Here is a 25,012-nt window from a genome sequence, read left to right as displayed (position 1 = left end):
GCTCTCTCTGAAAGTAACATAATCCACCTAAAAGCACTTCTAAAGCTCATCAAGATATTACATTCATTTAATCTGTACAATATTTGAAATGTAAAAAAAAACCCTCAGCTTGTGGTTTTCACGAGGATTATTCATTTGCCAGAGCAGTGACTTCTGCAAATTGTGTTTTTTAATACCACAGGTTTGTGCACAAAATAAACAAACTAGATCTGACAGCTGTTTCCTCCTGTTTAGTCTTTATGCTAAGCTAAGCTAACCAGCAGCTGCTGACTGCATATGTACTGTACATACATGAGAGTGGTGTCAATCTCCTCATCTAACACTGACAATGTATTAACATGTGTGACTGCAGACCTTATGGATTATTGGAACAAGTATTTCTTAATGAATTAACAACATTTATACATGCATTAAATAGACATGCATTAAATAGACTGCAACAACTTTGACAATCGAATCGTTTAAATTGTTTGTTTTGCATCACCATTTGATAGTTGCTACTATAATGTGAGCATGTTCTGCTTTTCTCTGTTTATATCAATGTCAATTGAATATCTTTGGTTTTTGGACAAAACTAGACATTTGAAAAGGGCCATTTTTGTGTTTTCGGGAGATTGTGATTGGCATGTTTACTTTTTTCTGACATTTTATGGACTAAACAGACTAAACAACTGATTTGATTCAATGGAAAATTGCTCAACAGATTTGTTGACAGTGAAAACTAGCGTTATTTTCAGCCCTGATTGACTGATTTATGAACCATTAGTTAGACCATATAACCCTTTCATAAGAGCTCCCTGATCATGTATCGCTAATTCTTCACACGTTCAAATAAGACATACTGCTGCTGATGGTAGAAGAGTAAAAGAGTCTGTAGTACTTCTGCTGGTGATTGTGCATCAGGGCATTCAGACTATAAAAGCGTGGGAGAGTGAGTATCACCTCTATCAATGAGGAGATACATAACTGCACTACACACAGATGATGTCTCAAAGTTAAAATGAATCACAGCCAATCCCCCCCCCCCAAAAAAAAAAACACTCCCCCAGGCGTTTGGACAGTGAATAATCGAGTCATGAACATTTTTCTCATATTAGCCCACTTTGTAGTTCCTCGTGACTCTGGCTAAGTCAGCAGTTGCAGCACTACACGACTGCGTGGAAGGAGAAGCTCCCGAGCCGAACAAAGCAATTACACCCATGGCAAGGCCGTGGCACTGCACTGCATCGTCCCCACAGAGACGCACGCTACTGTCACATTGCATGGCATTACTGTGGCTCAGTGGACCCAGGACTGATGAGCCATGAGGCCTGGCATGTGTGAGGGCTACTTAGCCCCCACACAGTGAAGGGAATTGTGTTACATACCATTAAGTGCCGATTCTCCTTTATTAAAGAGGCAGTGTTGCTAAAACAAAGACTGCCCCGGTCACACTCAATTGTTGAAGCATGTGACTCGTATTTGATTGCAGTGAGGCTGCAGGGCTGGGCTGCTTTTTGCCCCATGACTCTCCATTGGACTTGGGGTAGCCTCCGGGTCTGTGAAGTATTTGAAAGCATTCCTTGAAAGCGGAAACACAGCCCATTGGCATCACATGCTAGCATGCCTATGGACACAGACGAGGCACACACCAGCTATTCTCAGCACTGACCCACAACATGGGAAAGTAAAAACAATTCTTGTGTTTCCTCGAGTGCCTCTCAGGAAGGTTTATTTTGACAACCTTCGAAGTGAAAATACAGGACCTTTTATTTGGTAACACTTTAGCATTGAAAAGCAGTACATGAACATTAAATAAATGTGTTTGTAAGCAGATATCAGTGATTATTAATTACAAGTCAACAACAAGTCCTCGTGTGGTGAAGCACCCATAAGTGGAGGCTGGTGTATAAACAGATGATGAATGACAATATAATAAACCACAGTTGTAATAATATAAAATATGTCTTCGTAGGAGAAGTTAGAACTGTTGAAATTGACATTAATATACAATAACATCTGCTTAAAACTACATTAAAGTGTGATACAAAGCATTTATTATTTAGCATTTATACTGCTTATGATTGCTAAATGTGGGGAGTTGAAAGTGTTGCAGATGAGGTAACATTAAGGAATGTTTGTTGGGGAAGGATGATTAACACTGAAGAAATGCCATGCAGTAGCATTCTTACATGTTTTGTTGCAACAGAGCAGCGAGCTCCGGAGACGGCGACGGAGCTGTCAGGGTGAAAGAGGGCAGAGTCGGCTGGCAAGCCCTGACTGGATGTTACACAGCCTTCTATAATTACAGGAAAAGTATCAACCTAGTTGCACAATGGGTAAAGCATTAGCTAACTACTGTCTGTCAGCCTCAATAAACTTGAACTCTCCCCACAAAAAGATGCATGCGCTCGACAGCCCAGAGAGCTGAAAGTGGCCATGAACTGGCACACTTTGTTAATTAAAGAGATGACGGAGCAGCTTTGTTTCTGTTTGTCAGAGCTAGTGAAGGTGGAAGAACTGCTGGAATACAATTTACTGTTGATGGAAATGTCTATCTAAGCTTTATTCTACCTGAGAAGTGGACCAGGAACTCTTATTTAAAGTAACATCTGAGAGAAATGTCATCTTTTACATCAAGACGCAAAAACATTTTGATTATCTCAAAAGTCTGAATAATGTGTTTGGATATCTCAACCCCACTATCTGATGTACAATCTGATTTCAGATAACGACGTACCACTTTCTTTTGGGCACCCCTCGTGAAAGGTCTATAAGTTGTAACTACAAGCTTTAACAATAGTTAATAAATCATTTACTAATGCTTTATATGTATGTTTTCAGCCATTATAAGAACAACTTTTGAGTTGCAAAGTTGTGAGAAATCTCATTGACTGGTTCATCCTTTCCATTTGGTAATAACACATTTATAAATGTTTTAATCATCATGGTGCTTTTGTGTGATTATTTATGGAGGAACTCAGTTTTACAGAGTGTTGGTCAACAGAGTTTCTTTGGGAAGGACAGCCCTCAGCTACAAGTTATAACTCCTTTATGAAGGGTGCCTTATTATCTAAAGTGATATTTTTTAACTTATGGCAGATTTTTGCAGACATTAAAGGTCTACAGATCTCACAGATGTTACACCAGCTGTTAGGTCAGAGAGGTAAGAATCACATTCACATCTGCACTGGCATCACGACCAAACGGAAGCAAAAGAGTTACTCAACGAAAACTCTCATAAATCGGGAAACTTTTGCTACATTCAGTCAATCTGTGGGAGAATGAAAAGAGCGTAAACTGGAGGACAAAGACGGAGGCGGGCAAGATGAGGCAGACAAAGCGTCGGGCCACACTTATTGATCAGCAGCGAACACTGTTCCTCCCTTGCTCTCTTTGTTCATCTGAGTTTCTGCTTTTCAACAAGATGCAATTTGCTGCTGTCTAGTGAGCGAGAGGAGGCTTCCTGACGACTGTAGGAGCATGACACAGCGGTTCATGTACTCATTCACGTCTCCACCTCTCTCCTGTCAACTAGCAGACTGTTATTCTGACACAAGAAGCATAAGAAGTTGATATTTCACGATTCAATTACATATTCCTCTTCCCTGGTATATTGTCGGTTACAAATACGTTTTATTTGGTTGAGAGTTTCTCTCTGGGTGCCATCAACTAAAACTGAAGACATTTTAAGATATTTTTCAGCACTGGTTACAGATAAATAATTGTTACTGAAATAAAAAGTGCAGACCAGTCAGATTGAGTCGATTACTCACACAGCACACTAACAAACCACAGCACTTAAGAGCTGCAACACTGACGTCAACAATATTAAAATGCTATACTTTAGTATATTTGAGTGCTTTAACTTCTCACTAGAGTTTCTGTAACAAAAATGAGCAAACCGCTCTGTTCGTTTCCGTTTTGTCTCCCTCTCTTTATCTTTCCCAACGCATCACTGAAGCCCTGATATGATTCATGCAAAGGAGCTGCTCTTCTATATCATCTAGGTATGAAAACATCAGTACGGCTGCTCTGTGTGTGACTAAAGAATATCCACGTTCATTCACAACATGAATGAAATGCATCTTACTGAAAACCAAAAACAACTTTCACAATCAAATCTTCAGACTTTCATTGTCTTTTCTCAATTCATCGATTCAACTTTTAGTCCATAAAATGTCCCGACGCCCAATGTGACGTGTTCAATTGCCTTCATCGGACCAACAGTCCAAAACCCAAAGATAATCAGTTTACAAAAATACACAGCATAATATTTCAGGGTTTTGTTAAGCCATTTCATGGAACTCCCTCCAATCATCATGGTTTATTTCATGTGATTGTAGACTGAACATCTTTTGGGGTTTTTTTGGATTGTTGGCCACAATCCCCCAAAAAATCCCAAATCCACCTTTTTTTTTCTGACATGTTATTGACAAAACATTTATAGATTAATTATGAAAATAATCGGCAGGATAGTGACAATAAGCATTAGTAACAGCAGCGATAGTCTACTGCTCAAAATAAATCAGAACCCACTTTCCAACAAAATCACATCATCCCGCTGAATCCTCTGAATCTGCCTGAAGAGGTAAATAACAGTGAAGATCTTTGGCTTATAGATAAACGAGATGCAACACACGATTAAGCTTTCTTTAAACTCCAATAAAGGGTTACTTTTAATAGATCACAACATATTAATTATTCTCTCTCACTGTCTTAGAAGTTCATGATGCAAGTTCATCAGTTGCAGCTAAATTGTGGTTTTTGTTGTTATTATTGGTTTCCTTTTAGTTTATGCTTACTGTTTTTGGACAGTCCCCTTAAAAGTAAAACAAAGACTTTCTTTCTACAAAGTCTAAACACAGACTTCAATGTTGAGCAGATGAGGAGGAGGTGAGGGGAGGGAGGAGGGAGGGTCTATCAGACTGCTGACCTCGGAGCGAAAGGTCCCTCAGTGGCCCCCTGACTGACACCAATGAAGGAATCTGTCTAATCCTGGACTAAGGGCAGACTCTCCAACACACACACACACACACACACACACACACACACAACAACAACCCTAATCATCCTCAACCCAGCAACCCCATGCAGACTCAGCCACCCTCAGGGCAAAAACACAGCCAGGATGGGGAGACAGGGACCCTTTGTCGGACACCACAACAGGAAATATATTAACACTTTATTAAGTCACTTCACCATAAAGATTGAATTAGTCAATTCTGCAAAAGCACAAAATAATACTTTGCTCGTGGAGGATGTAGCAACAACAAAAGCCATCTCCTTTGAGCAGAACAATGACAACATCCTCTACCTGTCTAACAAAAGCATCTGCATGACTGATCCAAAACAAGGAGCTCCTCGGTCATGTTTTCATGCTGACACATAAGTGTGGCTCATAACAACATTAAATCATTACCTTTCCGGGTAAAGGAAAAACACACCTGAGCCTAAAGAAGGAGCGGAGTTCAACGCAGGCGCTGTTTACCAGGCCCCGTGTATGTACTGTCATAATAATTGTGCAGCGGCATGAAATAGTAAAATGAATGATAAACCCCGCTGAGGAAAGGTGAGGACTGAGGAGGACACACCTACACATCCTTTATTTACTGTCGCTCGACCGAAACTGCGGTGTAGTCTCTAGTATCGCTTGCACAGCGGTGGATCCAACACAAACAAACACGCCGTAGCCTACCTCAGAAATTCTTGCAGACAGGTGTCACAGAACCGATGTCCACAGGTAGACACTTGGACCGGCTCCCGCATCGCCTTGCTGCAGAGCGGACACTGGAACCGTCTCTTTGGCTTTTCCAGGAACTTGTAATCAAACCCGGGCATCGCTACAGGTTCCGTGGGTATTTTTTTCGGCCTTCAGCTGCAGGTTAAAAAAGGTACGAATGTCCTCTCTGATCCTCTGTGAACCCCCCCCCCCCTGAAAACGGGGCTATTTAGCTGCACTGCTGTTCAAGCCGATGAGGGGTTCATATCACGTCCCTTCCGCCAGCGGCCGATAGACTCGAGAGGCGAGTCCTCCCCAGTGTTCCCCTCCTGCAGCCCGGCGACTGGTGGCACACAAAAGAGCGACACGATACCGTCCAGGAAACGCTGCAGAGATGATCACAGCTCGGTCCCTGAAAAACCCTCTCCCTGCACGTTTACTGCTCGGGGTTAATGTGTGGCCCTCGTCTCCTCCTCCTCCTCAGTGGATGCAGCACTGACAGACTGAGCACAATGCATTGCCCCTCCGTCTGTTTAGGTGCACCGAGTCCCGCCTCCTCCTCCACGCAGGAGGAGTCAAGAAGCTGAAACGCCGTTCACACCATTTTATCCCCCTCATCTCTCCTTATGGAGCTTCAATTGGAGCTTTTGTGTGGCTGCTAATGAAATACATTGTTTGTTTTCCATGCCTTTGTTTTGATATGTATTAGTTTATTTATTTGTCAGGCACAAGCAAATATGTAGATTTAGTGCACACACACTGTGAGGATGAAGACATGTTAAATAGTCTTAATCAGAAGAAAAGTCAGAGGTGAGGAAGGTTTTGTTGTTTATATCTCAGTCAGATCAATATTAAAGAAATGACCAATTGATCTGATACAGAAGCCAACAGTACCGTCAGAGGAGACAGGTGCCCTCTAGTGGTAGAGCAGACACACACACAACGACTAATGTAATGTATCTCAGTGCATGTATTGTTACAATGTTGCCTTTCTACATTATAACAAATAAAACCGGACATACTTTGTTACACAACAAAACTGGACATGATTATACGACAGTAGAAATAAAGAGCCCATCCAAATATTTAGCTAATTTTCTCACCTGCTGTATTGCCACTGGATTACATCATCATTACATCATCTCACAAGACAACAGAAAAAAATAAAATAAATAAAGAATAACATCCTCAAAAAAAACACAAATTATATTCGTGCAAATATGTGATTTCGAATAAGAATCTTGATGAATACATTTGGAGAAAATACATATTAATCTACAGTGTAACTAATATATAATAATAGTTATAATCATACCAAGTGATAATAGCTGAAAACTACATAATGAATCAGATGATTAATGTGAGAATAATGGCGACTGTGGAGGCTGAATAAAAGCAAAGCTAATCAGACTCTCACTTAGAGATCCGACATTATACTTCAGGTATGTTATTCATTTTAAAGATGGTGAAGTATATCTTGTATTATTATAAAGTCTACCTTCCCAGTCACGATAAGTATGTCTGGTTCTTTGTTTCCAGATGTCTTATAGCAGCCACGGAAAACATTACATTCTCTGAAATAGGATGCATGTTTTAAACTGTTCAAAATGTCATTTCAGATATCCAGAAACCAACAGACACCTGTGAGGATTATTCTTTCTTCTCGTATTTTTATTGATTTATTTAATTTTTTTAGTGTGACAATAAAAGCTTTAACACTAGAACATGTAAATATAACAAACACAAACTACAAATGTTTTACTCACACCAGTGGTGGTAAGTAACTAAGTACATTTACTCACATGTAAGTGCAATTGAGGTAGTTTACTTGAGTATTTCCATTTCAAGGTACTTTATTCTTTTACTCCACAACATTTTAGAGGCAAACATTGTACTTTTTACTTCACTACATGTATGTAGCAGCTTAAGTTACTTTGCCGATTCAGATTACTAAAACTAAATATAATCAACTAATACATAAAGATTCATTATTATTGATTCCGTATATAAGAAATAAAAAAGAAATATCCCCACATTACCAGCTGCAACATTAGTAATGAACATATTAATGCATCACTAGATATAATAGAGTAATATAATATATATATTGTTCTGAAATTGCCATTCTGCATAATGAGTAATTTTACTTCTATATTTTGATGCAAATACTTATGTACTTTCACTTATTGAGTAAAAGGTCTGAGTTCCTCTTCCACCACATGTACAGTTAACAGTCTAGGTCATCTTATGAATACAGTTTACACGATATATGTACCATCTCATTTTAAATAGAATACGCATTTCTGTGAGTTACAACACATTTATTTTATATTGCACTTTATTCGCTGTCTACCATTTTCTTCGAGTGTCCAAAGTGTGAGAGTGTGATATCTATGCTCTATAAATAGTGCCCCAAACTAACATACAATGCAACAAAAACAATAGTGTACAAGTATATGAGCGACTTATGATCCCTACTGTTAACCTTGTTCATACTTTGGTATTGCCTATATATATATATACTTTGGATTTTGTATCAGTTTTTTTGATATTTTTATAGTTTTTGTTGTTGCTGTTCTTTCTGACTTTGTGTTGCTTGCTGTACAACGATTTCCCTCGTGATAAATAAAGTTCTACCTTTTCTTATTTTACACTACTTTCTGCTAACAATCCCACAATACAATTAGCCAAATTACATAAATGTCAGTGATGAAGAAAGACATTAGATGATTCATACATACGGCTCCCTGCAGAGTAAACTAAGTGGCTATTATATAGGGAGTAGTGAACGAGTGAACGAGGGAACAAGGGAGTTATTTCGGACACAGTCATTAAGTCTTAAAGACGTTGTTGAACCCTGAAGAACACGTCGTTATCTGCTGTGTTACAAATGTATTGGAGGACTAATCCAATAAAGCACAATGTGAGCGCTGACGATGCGATGGAGATTATTGTGTTAGGTTCATTCGACTGATGACACTCAAGTGGCTTTCATTCTTTTCGTTGCTCTGCATTGTGTCGTCTCATTCACCAGTGGCTTAAGAGCGCTCAAACCAGTTTGACTTTTACTGGCCTTTATCATGCTATCATGCACGTGAGAGAGGACAATAGCTCGCCACATGAACGCTGCCTAATGACTTCTTGTAATCCACCTCCAGCGACCGTGTTGCAACATTCTTTTAACTAACCTGGTGAGAGATACACCTGCTGAAACACACAGGGTTTCACCTTTTCTGTGCTTTGCTGCATGATATCAAACCGCAGAATGAAACAAACATTCATTCCTGGAGAGAGAGAGAGAAAAACTAGACAGAGAGAGGAAGACCAAGTGAGAATTTGAGGGCGCAGCTGCGGCGTGAAAGGAAATCTTTCAACGGCAGCACAGACGGGGCCTCTGGGAAGAGTTATATCCAGAGGAAGCTTCACCTTATGCCACAGATGGGCTTCAGGGCGACCGCTGAGTGGGTGTGGGTTCGTTTTTAGGACAAGATCATCTCGGGACAGGTTCCTCAAGCAAAGCTGGAGGAAGAGAAAGGGACAAGGGTGAAACATCAATAAGAGCTGAAACACGGTCGTTTTTCAGGATTTGCTTCTTCTCATCATCATATAAGATCGTTCACTGAATATCTATTTTGGACTGATGGTGGGATAAAACACAGAGTTTGAAGATGCTGGCATGAATATTTCTCTACTCGCTGAAGACAAAACAATTATTCAATTGATTGAGCAAATATTCAACAGAATAATCAGTAATGAATCAACACATGACGTATCTTGTTGAACAGATTACTGTTGACCGATGAATACATTTTCCATTAATGAGGCCGATAGCGGCTGACAGTTGATTAAATATCGATACAACCTTGTCATGCTCTACGACCAATATGTAGCAGGATCCCCCCCAGTTAGTCAAGTTTTTGACTAAAATCAGCTCCACCACCAACCTTTGATTGTTTCGTTGGTTAATAAGCTTTAAATAAGCTCTGACTACTGAGGGGGACACAGTAAGTAACGTTGTAGTCGGGGAATCAAACAGTTTAGGGTTTCTATTTAGCTGTTTTTTTACCGAAGACATGACTTTCACTCCATTCATGATACAGTGTGTGTTTAGTTCGATAACAAATCAAGGTGTTTGTGGGTTTCACTGCGTTTTGATCCTGTACTACTATGTATATAGTGTACATGACAACATTTATCAACACAGTTCTAATAAGGTGTAGTAGTGCAGTAGTAGTGCAGTAGTTTCTGGACTGGTCCGATCTGCATCAAACCCTGCTAATGACCTCTATGAGTCCATGTTGGTCTCCATGTCCTTGTCACATGATGCAGTTCAACGAAACATTTAAACAGCAGCCTGTAGTGAGGATTACCAACATCTCTGTTACTTTTTCAATTGTGATGCAGTTTAATCTTCTCTAAATCTGCAACTATTTTCAATTTGGAGTGTAGAGGGACGATTTAATCCCACCTTCACTGTTATTCAGTTTTCATTAGAATCTGTGGCTTTGCACCGTCAGGACAAAGAGGGACAGATTGCTGTTTTTTGTTCCTCTCAGTAAGATGTCATAATGGTTTTAGTCTACAATCAACAGCCACAATGTTATTACAGAAGGCATGCAGATAGAAAAGTTCTGATCAGGAGTAGCTGGAAGGAACTAGTTTGTTAATGTTAACAGAGCGCCTGTGAATGGAAATGCTTTAAGATGTACGACTGCGTAAAAAGCAAAGCTGTAGTCATGTCATCAGCTTTCAAACGTACAAATGAGTCTTTTATCAATTCTTCATAAACATGAAACTCTGTCGACGCCATCAAGAGAAGCTCGTCTCACGTTGGGCCTGTCTTTCATCTGGGGATTAGCACCCTCTCAGTTACATTTCACCACCGTCCCAACGTCTCACAGTGTTTGTTAACAAAGGCTAATAAGCGAAATATTACGTTTCACTGCCAGCAGAGTGTTGCCATGACAACAAGCCACCGATGTCACCGTGAACGGGTGACTCTCGTCGAGCTGCGCCGCCTTGGGTATCCCAGAATCCTCTTCTTTCCTTCCGAGGCGGCCGCGGGCCCCCTTTCCCCATGTGTACACCTCCCCATCTGTGGAGAGCAGGAGCAGAAGAAGCTGGTCACTGTTTGCTGACAGCTCTGTCTCTCCTGCAGCAGCGTAATGACTCTATCTGAAGGAAGCCAAAGATGAACAAAGACTTCCCTCAACAAAGAGAACCTGCAGGCAGCGCTGCCACTGCTGGCTTTCTCCCCGGGGAGCCAGTCACAGGCACAATAGGACATTTTACCATTTAACCACCAAAACAGAGACTTACAGACACACAAGGACACACACACATCTGTTACCTGTTAACCCTCGTGTTCAAAGAAGCAGACCAACGGTTTTGTATATTACGCCCATTGGCTAAGTACAATACAATAGGGTGTATTGTGCTACTTACCATTTTTCCAAATCATACTATATGTTCCATGTAACCATTAAACGTTCAGTTCATTTCAGTTTGACATGAAAATAAACTTCCAGAGACTTGAAAGAGTAACAAAATCCGTCACAGTAGAAATTAAAGTTACACTTTTGTGGTGTGGTCACATGGTTGTTCACAGGGACTGTTTGAAAATGCATTATTGTTTCTTTAAACTGATGTGTGTGCTTATTGTTCGTCTTCAGGTTTAGTTACCACATGGCTCTTGTATAAAACAGTAAAGACTGTTTCAGATGTCAGGGTTTTCTGTTCTCAACCAACAAGAATAGTTTATAATACATCCCAGCATGCATTAGCATCATCATGCAGGGACAAGAAAACTATTTCCTGTCTCCCCTGAGTCCGGCCGTGTCGGATGCGAGTACATGCGAGTACATTTTGACAGTCTCGGTCTCCCTTGCACTCCTTTTGTAGCACCTGGTATGTAGGAACATATGACAGCTGTATCAGTTAGTTCTGGGGACCTCACATACCCTTTAAAAACCGAGCCAGATATAGTAAGTTCTACTCACCAGATCCGATAGCTAAGGAGAAAGCGTCTCCACAGGCAGCCATGGTGATGCCCTGCAGCCCGGGCACCGGGTAGGGAACACGGCTGCTACGACGGGAGCTACAGCCCATCTGACCGTGCTGGTTGCTGCCAAAGGTAAAACACTGACCCCTCTCTGGAAAATGTTGGTGAAAGTGTTTTATTTTAAGACTTTGACACAATATATTTTTCAAATGTAAGCTTTAGCACTTTGGCTTTACTGTAGAACATGTTGGAAGTGATCTTTTCAGGCAGTTTTACTCAATCTGGTGCTGCAGCAACCTAGAGAACTAATTTGGCTAATGCTAAATGAAACAATGACCTACTTTTATTTCATATCATTATGGAGACAATCACTCAGAGATGCATCATTTCAAATCTGATTCAAAAAATGTGATTTGATTGATTAATAATGGGAATATTTTACCTGTAACAGCAATAGAATGGGCTGTCCCAATGTCAATGTGAACAATCTTCTCACTGTCGAGTGGGGCTGATTGGACTGGAGAGTAAGAATTGACTTCTTCCAACTGATTCAAGGGATTTGGTTCCTCTCCAGTTGTTATCTTATCCAGCCCGAGCTTGTTGAACCTGACCACAGCAAAACAAAAGAAATCCAGCTACTTACAACAGAGAGGGGAATTTACACCACTCCTTTAATATACAATGTATGTTTGTTAAAAAAATATTTTGTATTCCTATTTCCCGTATCTGCTGAGTCCTAGGTATCTGAACAATACTTCTACTGAGACATGAAATGAATGTTGTTGTGTTTACTGTCCTACTCATACACAACTCTACATCTTGTCCAAAACCTCTCTGAGAGAGACGGATTAACAAAGATAGAAAAGTGTTTGTCATTTCTGAAGAGAATGCTGTCACACAGGTTCTGCACCAGGAAAGTATCTCAGAGAATCACCTCATCTAATCACCTCATCTAATCTATCACCACTCCATCCACACATATATATATATATATATATATATATATATATATATATATATATATATATATATATATATATATATATATATATATATGTATACACATATGTAGTGGCTTTGTCTTCTCATTAAATGTAAAATGAGTTGGTTCACAGCTGATCATTAGCTCATGTCAGTCAGTGACAGACTTCGAAACATATGGCCGTAGTTTTGAGTGGGAAAATATAATTACCTGTTGCTTCCACATGCCACAATGCTGTACTGGGTGCTGATAATCATGGAGCAGTCGACTCCACACACCACCCTCTGGGCCTCAAATTCCCCAGGTAAACACACCTGCTGCGGAGAGTTGTGGGTGTCTTGGGTGCCTAGCCCGAGGCGACCTTCCAGACAGAGGAACAGAAACAAGGACAGAGACCCAACAATCAAGCAGGGTGATGATCTGCTGCCGTCATAAATTAGTCACATACAACACAAACACCAAAAGATTATTTACTAAGATAAACTAGAAAACAACCAGTTTATTTACTACCATTGTCTCCTCTTCCCCAGGCAAATACTTCTCTTTCATTGGTCACAGCGAGTACGTGGGAAGCACCACATGACACCTGAACCAGCTCGTAGCCGAGGAGTGCCTCAACTATCTTGGGCTGAGTACAGAGAGAGAAAAGAGTTACAGATGTGTAGGGATGTAGCACTCTGGTCTTTTTAAAGGTTAAAATGCCTGCAAAAAATCCCACCTTCATGATGGTTATAATGGAAAGTTAAAGAGGTGCTTTGATTAAACGTTATGATCATTTTGTATTACAGAATACGTGGTGCTGTTTAACTGTATTACATTATACTGAGATGTGTTTCTAATATTTAGGCAAATTGAATATAGATAAGGTGAACTAAATATTAACACGAGTTGAACTTATTGCCAGACTGTTGCAGCAGACTGCATTGGTTTTAGTCAGGTGTATCTACTGTAATAAACTGGCAACTGAGTGTACATTTAATATGAGTATTGTTTCCTTTGGATGGTGTACGCGTACCTGTGTAACATCATTGAAGTTACCGTGTCCTAGGCACCCGTTGCTGCCACTTCCAAACGTCATGATAATGCCTCTGTCTCCAAATTGAAAATAAAAAGAAGGGATTAAAGACACTATTAGTTGATGGCTGTAGATGTATTTTTACGTAGACCAACACAATGCTTCTAATCCTCATCTAGGAAATGCTAATCTGTGTGACTACAGTGAAAAGAGATGAAAGAGAGGCAACTGAGCTGAGAGGACGGGTCTTTAATCCTGTGTTATCTGCTTTGCAATACTGGACGGACTGACAGCAGCGTCCTGATGCACACTGACTAACAAAGCACCAGAGTTTGAGCTCAGGAAAAACTGCAAACTGAGAGGCAAACATGGAGAAGTTTATTTTACAAGTGGATCCACGCTATCTGATCAAGTCTGGACTGTATCCACACCTTCATATGTATGTTCAAACACTGCCTCTGTGTTTTACAGCCACGTGGTGCTGACATTTATTTCCTCTAAAAAAAGCTGCCTGCTAAACTGACAAGGGTGTGATGTCTCTGATGGTTATAAAAAGCAGAACAGCCCACCAACCTGTCATGCAGGTGGTAAAAAGATCGCCACAGGACACAGACTTGATGGTGACTCCAGACTGACCCTCAAGGAAACGTGAAATAAATTGAGGCTGCATCTGCTCCACCGCACCGGGCAGACTGGCCTCACCGGAGCCCACTGATGGAGCCTGTGACAATAAATGATGATTAGTCTTAATGGGGCCAAACCGTGAGAATGTAACTGTGACCTGGAAAACATAAGCAACTGAAAATGTCAAAGGAAGAATCCACCCTCTGATTCACCATTAGGAACCATCAATGTGTGATGATCAACGCCTTCCAGCAGTTATTCTATTATGGAGTACCCATATTCTACAGCCAGCCTCATTTAACTCTATAGAAAATCAAATCAAATCAAAAAACATGTTGTTTTCAGCAAATTGGTTGTGGCTGTTTGCACTGACGCAACTGCTGGTGTAGAATGTGCTATCTCTGTTTCTTTAACTCTCTATTCTCCCCTCTAATTTGGCAGTTCAGTCTACGAAGAAGCTCTCTGAGGGGCTGAAACGAAAACCAGATTTTGACCATTGATATCTCTGATAGCTGAATAACAACTAAATACACCTGAACCAGCTAGTTATAAAAACATCAAACTGTAATTGGGAGAGATGGTTTGACCCAAGAGGGCAGAGTAGATCACAGCTGTTCCTTGATGGTGGATCAGGAATGAATTGTTTCCTTTATATTGCATGACTTTGAGAAATCATTAAAGCAGCATATTAATAATATGTTCAGGGTAACACAGACCTCCCATGTAATCAGACGGCCAGACCTGGTCACCCCCATCTTCTGAGTGCGGCCCAGAGACACTTGAAGCACCTCGGTGTTGAGCATCGGCAGGCGGAGAGGCGCTGAGATTCCACTTCCCCACGTGTACACCGCTGACAGCGGGAGGGAATGCACCTTCCCTGATCCTAAACCAACGGATCCATCTGTTTAAGCCCAATAAATAACAATCACATTAGTAGTTAAAGTACAGTATCTACCAGCGAGTTCTGTTGTCAAATAATAGTGGTATGAGTCTGACCTCTGGACCTGTTTGTGGGAACTCTCCCTCCTGGTCTACCATGAGGACCAGTATGCACAGCAGACAGTGGTTTCTCAATCCTGGATCAGAGAAGAAGAAAAACTCATGCACAAAATATAGGAAATCTTAATCTCAAATCATTGTAATGTCTGTCTCGTCATTAGTCATGCATTAAGGCAGTACCTGCGCATTTTGACATTGCCTATATCTGTGTAGAGATTGAGCAGGGGCCTGATGCATACGGGAAGAGCCATTATTTCATTGAGTTGAGGTCGTTTGGATGGATCCAGATTGAGCATGTTGAGGATGAGCTGTCGAAGTTCTGGGCTGTACCGGTCTGAAATCGGAGCAAATGTTCCGCTCATGATCTTCAGAACAAGCGCTGGTAGATTCTGAAAGCAAAAATGATGAAGTGTTATGATAATTGTTTAAAAGCTAACACAAGTGTGGTGCTTTTTAAATCACTACATCCAAGTAAATAAGGGATTTTTGTAAAAAAAAAAAAAGGGGGGTTTCTCACAGCAGCCTCGAAGGCTCTCTTAAGACTCGCAAGCTCATAGAGCACACAGCCCAAAGCCCAGATGTCACTCTTCTGGTTATACGGCTTTCCCTCACACAGCTCTGGGGAGATGTAACATGGGGTACCGACCACCTGCAGAGGGAAAAGGAAGAGGAAATGATTTGCGCTAGTACATGTTAGCATTCAACATATCAGGACATGCATGTTGCTGAAGTAATCACAGTTCCAAACCAAAGGCAAATCAACACACCGTGTAAGCTTTGCTCTTGCTGACAAGGATTTTGGAGATGCCAAAGTCACCGATTTTGACGATCATCTGGTGCTTGTCAAGAAGAATATTCTGTGTCTTAAGGTCTCTGTGCAAGATAAGTTTGTTGTGTACGTGATACAGAGCAAGTAAGATCTGTACAAAGAAGTGAAGGATAGTGTCCTCGTCCAGCAGAGAGTTGCAGCGCTTCTGTATGTAATCAGCCAAAGTTCCACCTGCATGAGGAAAACAGTTTGCAAGGATGAGAACATTTAATTTAGACCTTTAGGGTCCTCGACAGCAAAGGTTTGATCTTTAACCTGAACACAAGAACAGCTGACGGCGCCTCATCAGGCTGAATACATGGCTCTGGGTGGTGCTGCTACATTTTGGACTACTTGATCGCGATCCACCTTTTTTACATTCCACATTTTAATACAACAGAAACGTTACCTGATCACCTCAAAACACCACCGGGCAGACGGATACTAGATGGTGACATGGGAACAAGAAAAGGTATGGAGCCCTATACAGCACTAAACCATGGGAACAGTAAAGCGTTAGACAATGAACAAAAGGGGGTCGTGTAATTAGATATTACAGTAAGCTTACCTGGTGCATACTCCATAGCTATCATGAGGGCCTTGTCTTCCAGGAAGTTCTCATAGTACTCTATGATATTCGGATGGTTGAGCAGTTTCAGGACCTGACACTCGTTCTGAGCCGACAGACGTTCGTCTCGTGACATCTGCTCCACTGGGATCTCCTTCAGGATGACAAAGGCCCCGTCGCTGCGCCTGCGGCACAGGTGAACGATCCTGACAGGGGGGGAAATAAAGAAAACGTAGATGTATAGTTAGTTCCATAAACAATACAGTAGGGTGGTCGTTGGTGGTTTATATCTCGTGTGACAGTTTTGTAGGTGTGGGTAGGGAGATTTGTGACTGTGATGTCTGTTGGAAACACAATGAAAAGACTTTCAAGAAAAGAGGGAAATAATGTAAATGAACCAACAAACATGGTGCTTCCATTCGCTTATTATGTGTGAAGAAGGGTAATGGGTTTGTTATGGGCTATTAAATACACGGGCGACTGTGGCTCAGTGGGAGAGCTGTGTGAAAATATGTTAATAAATAACATTTAATAGTTTTAAATGCGCTGCATAATGAGCAGTAAGGTAGTAATGTAGTAACAGTATATTATTCATGTAACTTACTATCTTTAAAATAACAACTTTGATTATTTTCTAATGTGAAGTAGAGCCACTAGTAATTCAAAGTGATGTGAATGTAATTATTCAGATGATTAATAATATATAACAGCTTATGGCTCGCCGAGCTAAAAGTCACTCAAACTGTTAGTTAGCGCTAAAAGACAAAACCCAGCAAGTTTGCTTAGCGGATAATAAACCGAGAACTGCTTTGACATTACGATTAATCACGCAGCTCGCTTCAATAAACTAAATCACGTGTTTTTGTTTTTAACGTGTAACGTTTTCCAGACACGTCTTCTTCCTCTGAAGTCCCCCATTTTAGGGATTTCTAGCTTTGTTAACTCACACCTGAAAACACCCTGTTTTCACAAATACAGCCAGCACAACTGATGTGTGTAGCACAAACCAGCTACAAAGTGTAACTAAACTCAAGAGTTTACCCGAAAGCTCCTCTTCCGACAACTTTGATTTTCTCATACTTCTCCATCGCTGCTCCCAAACGTTTCCGCCGTCTCCAGGCAACCCGACCCAACTACTGCAGGAAGCGACGAGGGACAAAAATAGGCGAAGGGAAAACTCTCCTGCAAAATACAACAGTAGCCTACTATATTTGAATGAATGTTTTCAGTCACAGAGTAAAGGATTTTAGAGACACATTAACATTATTGTTTTTAGAATAAATATAGTATATAGGCTTAACAGTAAGGGGAAGATATGTCTATAAAGATACAAAGTGAAAATGTGCAGCATGTTGCAATAGGCACAATATTTGGTACAGGTAAGCAGTGCCAACAAAAAGAAAGTGATCTATATTTGGGAAGTTGGGAGATTTAAAGTGAAAGTGCCCCGAAACACATTGAAAAATGAACTGTGGGCTTAGATTAATTTAGAGTTTCAAACTAATCCTGGCTTCAAATCAATTGAGATTATGTGACATGAACTGAAGAGAGACATTCACGAAAGACAAATAATTAGTAAAATTGTCGAAGATTCGCCTGGCCAATGTGGAGCTATGATCAACATGTGCAAGAAAGATAGTTACCAAAAACAAGGTTTCACTTTCTTTTTCCAACATGACTTTCAATGTTCAAGCAACTAGTTAAATAAATACACCAACATGCAAATGTTTTAACTTTTTCAGGCAGATGAAGCTTGTCCATTACTGTGAATTTGTCAGTGTCAGAACACATTTCATGATGTAAGCGTGCAAAGCAATCCAGGGGCTTACATCTTTTTTCTTGGCACTGTAAAGTGATGGATATAGTAAGACATCATATACAGAGAAAAACAGCTGGAGGCATGATATGAATATGGGATATTTACTTGATCAGATAAATACAGTATGGACAGTAGTATAAACATAAATACACAATAGGTCAGATATGTAGGATGTCAGGACATCATGAAATGTAAAGTTGTGCAGCCACAGTGAACACTGAACAAACCAAAGATATCAACAAAGAATACATCAGCAAATAATTGGCTTTATTTTGTTATGCTTGATTTTACAATTTCCACTTTTTCCACTAACAGCAACCCAGTTTGAAGTCTGTCCTACTAGATTTAGTTGTCATGGTAAAGAAAAGATCACATCCAACCAATATAATTTCCTTTCTGACAAGTGACTCAGTATTTTAGGTTAGAAACTGCTTTTCTTACAGTACATTGTATGCCATTTTAGTACTGGCATGCCACAAATGTATTCAGCACAGTGTTGTCTAACAATTGTGACAGGAAACGACTAGAGCATGGACTTCAGATACTGTAGTCTGACATCCAGACGCCTGGTGATTATAAAGTGCCTTCCTCTTGTCTGAGATAAGCAGGAAGAGGGCTGCATGAGCACTGTTTCCCCTCTGCCATGGGGATAATAAATGCTTTGTGCTGTGACAAAGCCTGCTCTGTTTTGGGCTGAAGTACCTCCACTATTATCATCAATCAGAAATTATGATATATCACCACAAACAGTCATCTTCATGTAATTTAACCTTTTCTCTACAATTTGCAGTTTTCAAAATGAAGTTAGGTGGAGGTAAGATAAGCGAGGAGGGGGTTTAACAAACAGTAGTTTGCTCTTTCTCAGGGATATAATATCTCAACAAAGGAGCGCCTACAGGAGACTTGCAGAATATGTGGCACTCCTTAAACCAGCTCAGTGACATACTTGTCTGTCTCAAGACACAACAGTCAGTAACCAGGAATGCACTGTCTAGGATAGTGAAACTGATGCTAAACCTCAGGTATGAACTATTCATCTTTAGAGATTTCTTAAGACTTGACAGAAAGTTGTGGGTTAGGATGTTTCCTCACATGGATACTTTCACCTCGCTCTCTCTCATCATTAACTCATAGGCCTTTTTCACAGACAAGACATTTCACAGAAGGAAAAGCACAGGTGTAATTAATAAAATTAATGAATTGTTAGTCATAGTAGTAACTACTGTGCTGTCTCTCTGTCTCTCTCTAGCCAACATATACGTGTGTGAGCATACAGTCTATATTTCTATATATGTGTGTGTGGCACTTAATTACCTTTTTTACTATGTACGTTTTTCACTGTAGATGTTACTCCTAGTTTAAACCTTATAGATTGGGGGTTAGGAACACAGTGTATGGATATAGTAAATGTATTTAATCAATGTCAATTAGTTACATTACTGCCTGAGAACGAAACAGAATCTCTCTCTGAACAAGACAAACCTACTTTTGTTTGGCTATTTACGAAGCAGTAGCTGGAGCTCAATTAACCCGCAGATTTTCTCTCTTGCAGACTTGCAGTCTCCACAGTATAGCCATTTCTCAACAGCCCTCAGGAGGAAGAAAAATCATCCCGAGATCAATATTGTGCTGAGCCAGGCACAAAGATTCCTGTCTCAAACACATCAAATGATATAAGGAGACCTTCTAAACAGTTTGGTGTTTGCTGTGGCTTGGATGCAATAACACCTTCTGTCAGAAATCCTGAGCTGTTTCTTTGGAAACTTGATTCTGGGAGGTTTCTGTGATAAAACTATGAAAGCAAAAGACTCTCATTGTATCGCACTACAACAAAATGCACGCTGAGGTAACCAGGAAAAACAAGGAATGGTATTAAGTTACATTTCTCTCTCTAACTGTAATGTGTCTTGTTACAGAGAAGCCTGTACTCAACTGATGTACGCAGATTAATTATATGGTTCATGTTTCAAGTTTCACACTTGGAGCACTAGACCTATTGACCAGTCTTTCTCTTTTATTTCTCTTTCACAGTCACACATGTGCAGGAGTGTAACTTGAATATGTTGGAATCATTTTATGAAAGCCTTATTAATGACAGGGAATTTTCTCGTACATCTCAACATCATCACATCATCATCAACGAGTTGGGTCTTCCTGGAGTTTATTGGGGAGAGACGCGGTTTGATGAAGAACTCGGAGTCACTGAGCTGAAAAACAGCATCAGTCTGAAGGAAATGCTCGTTCTTCACATGAGCCTTTGCTTCCATCTAGTGGTGTTATTTTTATGTTGCACCACATAATGCACCACAGTATGAAACACATCATACTCTGCATGATGTGTTTCTTGATATAAGAAGCAAACTCATGTCCAATTAACACAGTAGCTTCTTTTTTTGTATTAAGTATTATCTGGGCCTATTGTCTTAATTTGACAGTAGATGTTAAGAAGAGAGTTGAGAGGTAACAGGAAATAAGAGGAGAAGGGGAATGGGTGATATGCAACCAGAAGTGGAATAAGTACTTTAAGTATGTTCCTTTACTACAGTGTAGACATACTCTGTTACAAGTAAAGGTCAATCCAAAATATGTAAGTATCTAATGTAAAAGTTTGTAAGTAGGTGTGTGAATGGTTTGCACGCAACAGTCAGACAAAGGCAGTAACACAGGTTTTGGGCTTAATTGGCCAAACTACTGGAACTCAGAAAAAAACTCTCTTGTCGCCTTCTTGAATGATACTGGAGGAACATACCACGGAACATACCACTCTAAGGGGAGGGTTAGAGCATTCCACTCCATGAGGGGAGGTGGAATAGTCCAAGTGGTGTGGTCTTTGTAACAGCCGTTGTAGCCAATACTTGAGTCTTTACCCGTCTGGCAGTTCAGGAAGGCTGATGATGCGAGATACTGGCTGGGTGTAAAAGCGATCTCCTACTTTTACTTCTACAGTCCTTATTCTGCCATCAGGTGCAGAAACAGTCTGAGGTTTGTGGAGTCAGAATGACACTTCTGTCGAAGTAGAATCGAATGAAACTCCTCCATAAGTGGTCCGCCAGCAGTTGGCTATGGCGCCACCGCTGTCTAGTAAGGAACTCTGACTCTGGGTACAGGGCATCCAGTCGCCCCATGAGCAGGATGTTGGGGGTGACAGGATCATGGTCCACCATCTGAAGAGGTGTAGCCCAAAGGCTTGGAGTTAAAGATGCTCTCAATTTCTACAAGCACCGTCTGCAGGACCTCTTCAGTGATGGACTGTGTCCCGATGATGACTTGGAGTGCTTGCTTGAGTGACCTTATTTCCCTCTCCCAACAGCTTCCAAAATGAGGAGCACTTTGCGGGTTAAAGGTGAACTTGATCTGTTGGGAAGCGAGCTGGGCTTGTAGGTCTAACTACAGTGAAGAGAAGGTCTACTGTAGTTCCCGCTCTCCACCCTTGAAATGTGTGCCCTGGTCTGAAAGTAGCTCGAAGGGCCAAAAACCTTCTCAAAGCCATCAGGAAAGAGTCTGTGTCAATACTGGAGAGGAAATGTAAGTGCACGGCCCTGGCAGTCATATACTTGAAGATGATCCCCCATCTCTTCTCAGTTCTCATGCCAATCTTTATAGTGTAGGGACTGAAACAATCAACCCCTGTCGAACAAAAGGCAGGTTTATGGAGCCGTAGCCGGGCCAGGGGGTGAACTGCCATTCGCGGCATTTGTGGTCTTCCACGCCACTTCCTGCATTCTGTGCAATGATGCTGATGCCGTCAAACAGCCTCCCTCCAATATTTCCTCCTCAGCTCGTTGACCACTTGTTCACTTCCGGGATGATGAAGCTGGTCATCATAGTGCTGAATTAGGAACTGATTCTGTGCTTTGGACCAAGGATTATTAGGGGGAGGGTCTCATCAACGACAGGAGTGTGGCGCAGCCTTCCCCCAACTCGAATGAGCTGTGCAGCATCGTCAAACTCTGGGGCGAGAGTGATGAGGCGACTGCTGGATCCTGTTCCTGGATTTCTGAGACACGGGTTCCAACGAACACTTTGAACCGGCAGGAGCCCAGTGGTTGATTCAGTCCATATCATTATCTGGTGGATGAGAAGGGTGAGCTCTTCTTTTAACACTCAAATACACAGTTTGAGGCGACGGATAGACTGTTGTCTCATAGGAGCTACATGAGATCTGGCTGTGAGAAAGGCTGTTTCCACTTCCGTGTCTGAACTCTTTGTCCGGAGGTAAGCCATACGCCCGCTCTGAGGCATCAGAAAAGATGTGGATTTCTCTCTGGCTGTTCTCGGAGTCCATCTTCTCCCGGGTGTAACACCTTGGTAGGTTGATGTTCTGCAGAGCGAGGAGCTCACTCTCCCACTCTTGCCAGGCCCAAAGGAGCTCTTCAGGGAGTGCTGGATCATCACAGTCCCTCTTCTTATCCCACAGTCGCTGCACCACAATCTTGGCTCTGGTGGTGTAAGGTGCAATAAACCCTAGGGGGTCATATTGGCTAGCGAGCACCTGGGTAAGGAGGGGATGGTGGTTGTAGGACAGTATGTCTGAAGAGAAATGCCAAAGGAGTCCAAGAGCCGGTTCAGAGGCATTTGGCTAACCTTGAGTTTTCCACAACTCAGGCCTATCTGATCTGATCAGAGGTGAGTGTGAGGTGTGAGGTGAGAAATAAGCAGGTAAAGCAGTTGTCAACATAAACTTAACTCAGTACTGCCTCTCTGGTGTCCATTCCTTCGTAGATGTAATCGATGGCATGTTTCTGGAGAGCAAACTTGGGACAACAGGGGGAGCTTGTGGTGCCAAACGTAAGCACTCTTCATTCCTCATACATGGGCGGCTCCTCAGGTTTCAAGTCTCTCCACAAGAAAGAAGGAGGGGCTGGTCGTTGGGGAGCAGTCTGACATGATGAAACATGCTGCGTTTATCGCTACTGATGGCCACAGTGTGTTCTTGAAATCTCAGCAGCACAGCCAGCAGTGTCTTCCTCACCGGTTTCCAACTTTTGAAGCAGAGGGAGGACTGCTTCCTTTGGCGCCTTGACAGGGGGCATATTCTGCACACATAAGAGAGGGGTAGCATATCAGTGGAAACCTTCTATCTGAACTCTCAATGTTTCGTGTGGCCTCTTTGTCCTGGCGTGAGCTGGAGTGCAGGCCTTTTCACTCCGCCATGACAGAATGTCCACTTACCACAGCTTCTTATTAATGTGGCTGTAGATGTCTGCTGGTGATGACAGAATGGACGTGAACAGAAACTGCTGCTCAGACAGACGATACTTCAGTCCCTATGCTGGGCCTTGGAGAGACCATTCAAGGCGGGTCTTCACAGCTGCAGGGCCTCCGGGGGGCTGAGAATCTACAGATTGACACAATTATTAAGTGAATGTTTACTATTGTCATAGCAGGGGCAGTACTTCTTACTGATTTCTGTTGAGGGTGGTGGTGGTGGTGATACTGTCTCCTTCTAAGATGTGGTGGCTGTGATCATCAGAACTGCTGAGGGCCCCATTGGAGATTTTCTTTTGCCCTTTGATATTTATTTCCTTCTCCCTCCTTGAGCTGCTGCTGAACCTGGTGTTGTCTTCTTGCACTTGGAGCTCATACTCTAGCCAGTCAGCCAGGTTAAGGAGAGTTGGTATGGGCACCCTGAGGGGATGAATTAAGCATCAGAAACTAAAGCGCAGGTCATGGGTGAGATTTCCTAACAGGCGGGAAAAATGTGAGCCACACTCTAATTTGACTCTGTCTTTCCTTTCCACCTCACTAAGGAGCGCACAGGGAGGGCAGTCATCCTGAAGGCTCTGGTGTCACCTCTGAGCACGTTTGGCCCGTCCATGAGTCCTGCTATGCGTTGTAAGGCCAGCTGGTGGGGCTGTCCATATTGCAAGTGGAGGGCTGCCATGGTGTCAGTAAAGGTCAACAAGGATTTGATACATGAATCTCTCTGAGGCATGCGGAGGAAGCAGATTGTCTCGAGCAATTCTCAAACGGTTGAATTCTTTGGGGTTGAGGTGGCTCATTTTAGGGATTGTGGGTGTTGGGGCCCTGTACAACGGCGCCTGTCCTCCGCCTAGGGCTTGGCGTTCGGTGATGAGAGTAACGGTGCTTGTAGGTTTTGGGCCGTCTCCTAAATGAATTATCACCCTCAAGTGACTGAGAGGATTGGATTAACATGAGTGGGATTGTGCTTCAGGCTTGGAGGTGGTGTGGTGTGGCATTTGTAACAAATACACAGTTGAAAAGTAGCGAGTATAATTATACTAAAAAAGAGATTTTATCAGCATTACTGTATTAATTTGACTGAATGTTTCAGTTCTATAACTGAAAAGAAATATTAACTTTTTGATTTAGGGAAAGTAGATCATTAATAATAAAGGAAAGAAGATAAATATGCATTCATAGAGAATAAGAAGAGGAAGACAGTAAAGCATGAATACAAATATGCAAAAAACAAATACAGATAGGATTAAAGAAATACATCTTTGTTTGTAAATAAACTGATAAACTTTGAGC

The 25,012-nt window shown here is 41.5% G+C and overlaps 2 protein-coding genes across 2 annotated transcripts in view; both read right to left on the bottom strand.

The window, feature by feature from the left end:
• Positions 1 to 6,133, bottom strand: part of traf4a (tnf receptor-associated factor 4a) — a 34,889-nt gene extending 28,756 nt beyond the window's left edge. Inside the window, exon 1 of the mRNA XM_079165875.1 lies at positions 5,678 to 6,133. Coding sequence (XP_079022001.1) covers positions 5,678 to 5,820 — 143 coding nt within the window. The 5' untranslated portion in view covers positions 5,821 to 6,133. The remainder of the gene's footprint in view (positions 1 to 5,677) is intronic.
• A 1,229-nt stretch (positions 6,134 to 7,362) lies between these two features.
• Positions 7,363 to 17,817, bottom strand: nek8 (NIMA-related kinase 8). Its single transcript, XM_079166062.1, is given in 15 exon segments — positions 7,363 to 9,220; positions 10,638 to 10,796; positions 11,701 to 11,853; positions 12,145 to 12,308; positions 12,895 to 13,045; positions 13,195 to 13,312; positions 13,700 to 13,771; positions 14,271 to 14,420; positions 15,040 to 15,224; positions 15,320 to 15,399; positions 15,503 to 15,711; positions 15,840 to 15,971; positions 16,090 to 16,322; positions 16,699 to 16,904; positions 17,740 to 17,817. Coding segments are annotated over 15 exon segments (2,088 nt in total). The 5' UTR covers positions 17,787 to 17,817; the 3' UTR covers positions 7,363 to 9,191.
• Between the last annotated feature and the right edge of the window lie 7,195 nt (positions 17,818 to 25,012).

This window comes from Pholis gunnellus, assembly GCF_910591455.1.
Source record: "Pholis gunnellus genome assembly, chromosome: 9".
Lineage (NCBI taxonomy): Eukaryota > Metazoa > Chordata > Actinopteri > Perciformes > Pholidae > Pholis > Pholis gunnellus.
The sequence above is the reverse complement of the archived record's forward strand: the minus strand, read 5'-3'. Positions and strand labels throughout refer to the sequence as shown.